A 4,224-nucleotide genomic window follows, 5' to 3' on the forward strand; every position below is an offset into this window, starting at 1 on the left:
AGGCAGTGGCTGGCGGGTCTGGTATTTTAGAAACTCGTGTGGAGGGGGGGGGGGGGGCGGATGAGTAAGCCAAAGACGAGACAAATCGGGAGTCGCAGTGTTCTAAGTGAAGAAAAAAAAACACTACTGGTTAAAATATTTAGAGATAAACATAGGTCCATCACTCTTTTGACTGCTTCAAAAAGAATACACGAGGTTTTTTTGTTTAAAAAAAGGAGGTTTTGAACACTTTTTATTTTGGGGTAGGGGTTGAAAACCAAAGCCGTTTGCCAAACATCCGGAGAGAATTTGAAATTGGAATGAATATGAACAATTTTTTTTTAAAGTCCTTACTTACAACAGTTTTCTGCAAAAATATTATAATCTGTCCAGGATTTCCTTGTGATGAAATTATTTGCTAGCTATTGGATTCCTACATTTCCCCCACTCCGCCCTTAATTGACGCCGGCATTGATGAAAGAGAGAAAAAAACACAAGTGCGCCCAATATATTTTATGAGTTGACTATATGAATGCTTCTAACAATATTTTTTTTAATGACAAAGCGTGATCTGCGCCACTTTCGGTTATCGTTTGACAATCATATTCGAAGTCACGTTTTACTTAGCTTCCTATGACCAATTGGGGAAGTTCTTGTAAACATTGATCAAGTTTCAATTTTTATTGCGCTTTCTTAAAAGAGCTTTCTGAATAGCAATAACAAATTTATGACTCGTTTAGCTTAGTGTTCTCCAATTGTTATCTATCATCTCTTTAGGCAGACAACGGGAAGAAATTTAGGTAGCACCATGATGGCTTTAAACTACGGTCTATTTCGTTTCTCGTTTGTAATATGTTGGCTTCTTTTACCTTTGACAATGCAGACGTTAAGAAGAGATTCTTTACTGACCCCTTCAACATTCGATCGGGAAAGCTTGGGATGTGAACTGAATATTGAGCTAAAGACAGCTTCTTGCGGGAACAGGGGACTTAATTCGGTTCCTCAAAATCTTTCTAATAATATTCTGCGTTTTGACTTGTTTCGAAACAACATCACCTCTCTCTTGAGCTGGTCGTTTAATCGATATCCTCTGATCACTCGTTTGGACCTGTCTCGAAATGACATCAAGGTGATAGAACGGACCGCTTTACACCCCCTCAAGGATCTGATGTACCTAGATATATCCTTCAACCCACATCTTGTGCTTCCAGGACCAGGCCTTCTTAGGTGGGCTAGAAAACTTTCCACTCTGAACTTGCAGTCCTCGAACTTGCAAACGCTCCCTAACGACATTCTAAAATGGAGCCCACGATTAGAATCCGTGCACCTTCACAACAATCAACTCAAAGTCGTCAATGTCAGCTCTTGTGGTACATCTGAGCATATTACTTTGTCAGAAAACCAAATTGAATATATTAATGCAGACGCTTTCGATTTGGTGTGTCACGTTGGTCATTTAGACCTTCTAGGTAACCCTATCCAGTCGGTTGACCCGGATGTAATCACATCATTACAAGTCCGTGCATTGCTTATTGGAGACTATCCCGTTACATTTGAATGTTTCCGAGACTTGTTCTCCGGAATTTCGCACTCTGAAATAAAAGAAATTCTGATAATTAATGCCTCTATTGACGCCTTTCCGGACAATTTCTTTGATCCACTGCGTGATTGGCCCATCCATTCGCTGGAATTCACATACATGTATAACAAAGTGAATGATCTGTATCCTTTTGTTTTCTCGAATTTGACGAGAGTCTATGAACTGTCATTCGGCAATGATTATATAAGCATGATTGAACCGGACTTCTTTGAGGGTATGCAGGACTTGAGAGTTCTAAGAGTGGAATATTGCCAGCTAAAAGATATCAACACTGGTAGTCATACGTGGACTGTAGATTTAGTCGAACTGCACTTGGCTGGCAATTTCTTGACAGAAATTACTCCGTATACATTTTTTGGTCTAAGGAATTTGACCTTCTTAGACCTGTATTTCAATGAACTCCTTGTTACCTTTACACTAAACTCTTTATCGGGACTCGATAAGCTCCAAGCCATCAATATATCTGAATGCGCTGTCTTTCGATGGCGACTGGACGCCCCATCTTTAAAATGGCTTTCTATGAACAATATGTATTCCCCCTTGAGCCCTTTGGAACCCGGAGAATCTTTCAAAGAAACAAGATCTCTTGTGAGCTTAGATTTGATTGATTCGGTGCTTCATTTTTATAATCTTTGGGATGCCACAGTGAATATATCTATTTTCGATAGATTGTTAAACCTTACAACCTTGGATCTGAGTGAGAATTATTATCTTAGAAATGGCTTACCTCCTTTTATCTTCAGAGAGCTGTCCACTTTGCAAGAACTGAGTATAGAGTTTTGCTACATTTCACACCTTCACCATCTAACTTTCCTGGGGTTGACATCGCTTCAGAAGTTTAGTTTAAGAGGAAACAACATTTACCGACTTCATCAGGATTTATTTCAAGGGTTGGTGCAAGTCAGAAGCATGAACCTTCAAGGAAACTTCCTATCGTATCTCGATGAAGCTATATTTTCAAACAATGCAAAACTTACAACTCTATCATTAGCAAATAACAAATTGACCAGATTCAACCAAAGTACATTCCAACCAATCAAACCCTCTCTTTCTTCTATCGATCTTTCAAACAACCCAATCAATTGCAACTGTGATTTAAAGGGGCTTCTTGATTGGCTAAGTGGCTCTTTACAGCTGCTTAATGAAGATGAGACTATCTGCTCGTTAGCATCTTTGGATTCCGTTGGGGAAAAACCTTTGCTTGATTTTGATCCCAACGAACTATGTGGGCTCAACATTGTTCTTATCTGTGTGCTTTCACTCGCCGCCATTTGCTTCGTGGTCATTGTCGGCTTCGTTTATCATAATCGATGGCAGTTAAGGTTCAAACTCTATCTCTTGAAACTGGCGGTCCTCGGGTACAACGAGCTACGGGACGCTCGAGACCACAACGACTACGAGTTTGACTTGAACATCATCTTTTACGACGACGATGAACATTGGATTCGCGAACAGCTCCAGCCGGCTTTTGAAGAACGGCTCCCGCAGTTCGAGAGGAACGTGTTTGGTGATGACGACCTTGTTATAGGAATGCACTACTTGGATTCGGTTGACTACGTGGTTAGCAGGAGTTACAAGACTGTCATAGTGCTCAGTAGAGCTGCCGTTCGCGATCGCTGGTTCATGCTCAAGCTCCGAATCGCAATGGACCACGTGAGTGACACACAGACCGAATTCGTTGTGGTGGTCTTCCTCGAAGGCATCCCAGATGATGAGATACCTTTCCTGGCGAGGTTGTATCTCAGTGATGGCAGACCTTTTCTTCACTGGCCAAATGACGAAAGAGGACTAGAATATTTCTGGAATGAATTAGTGAAAAGTTTGACCATTAATCTAAGGACCAACGATTTGATTCCGAATGAGTAGAACGTTTGTGCACGTAATAATTGTTTCTTTTTGTTCCTTTTCCTTTTTCTAATTTACATACAGTTTACTCTAGCATTTGACAAGTACTCACTTTAGCGTTTATTGTTTTTTTTTATAGACATGTTAGTAGTAAGATAATGTTTCTTGTGTGTAAATTATGAGAAGGCCTAGACTAAAGGCCGAGGCAAAGATCGAGATAGACTTACAAGTAGTAGTACTTCTCATCGATACATACATGCAACTGAGAGATCGATGATACATGCTCAGTTCTTTGCTCAGTGATGTTCATTCGCTCATTCCATTTTCGGAATTACGAGACTTCAGAGTAATGCATAAAATGTTCGGAATAATGAATCCTATATTATTTTCAGTACTATAACCCCCCCCCCTCCCCCTCAGTAGCAGAGGTTTGTATTCGGGAATGATCGTCCTTAACTTTTCCTTTTAAATAGATTCACTTGACTTTCATTCTGTTGTTTTCATCGTTTGTTCATTTTGTTTTGAAAGGATTTGTACAGTTTCGTTTTATTGCGGTTCTGCTTTTTTATTGATATGTTTCAGTTATATTTGGTTGCTTTTCAACGGTTGTTAAACTTAATTATATCTGCTCTCCTTTTACTCTGGCAAATTTGTGGTAAAAAACTTACCCAACCCCAAAAATGGCAACAACAAAACTTTCTAAACGTTTTCCGATAGTGTTACACATCAGGAAAATGTTCTAAAATCTAAGAAAATCGGACCCCCGAAAAGGAGCACTTTTAGAACGGCGTCCAAGATGG

At 39.8% G+C, this 4,224-nt stretch overlaps 1 protein-coding gene across 1 annotated transcript; it reads left to right on the forward strand.

The window, feature by feature from the left end:
• The first annotated feature begins 1,768 nt into the window (after positions 1-1,768).
• LOC115924323 (toll-like receptor 4) lies at positions 1,769-3,814 on the forward strand. The gene is made up of 2 exons (XM_030986453.1): positions 1,769-1,965; positions 2,428-3,814. Exons 1-2 carry the CDS (start codon positions 1,769-1,771, stop codon positions 3,443-3,445), a joined length of 1,215 nt encoding a protein of 404 aa, XP_030842313.1. The 3' UTR covers positions 3,446-3,814.
• Positions 3,815-4,224: the final 410 nt, after the last annotated feature.

This window comes from Strongylocentrotus purpuratus, unplaced genomic scaffold (genome assembly GCF_000002235.5).
Source record: "Strongylocentrotus purpuratus isolate Spur 01 unplaced genomic scaffold, Spur_5.0 spur5_scaffold_15, whole genome shotgun sequence".
Lineage (NCBI taxonomy): Eukaryota > Metazoa > Echinodermata > Echinoidea > Camarodonta > Strongylocentrotidae > Strongylocentrotus > Strongylocentrotus purpuratus.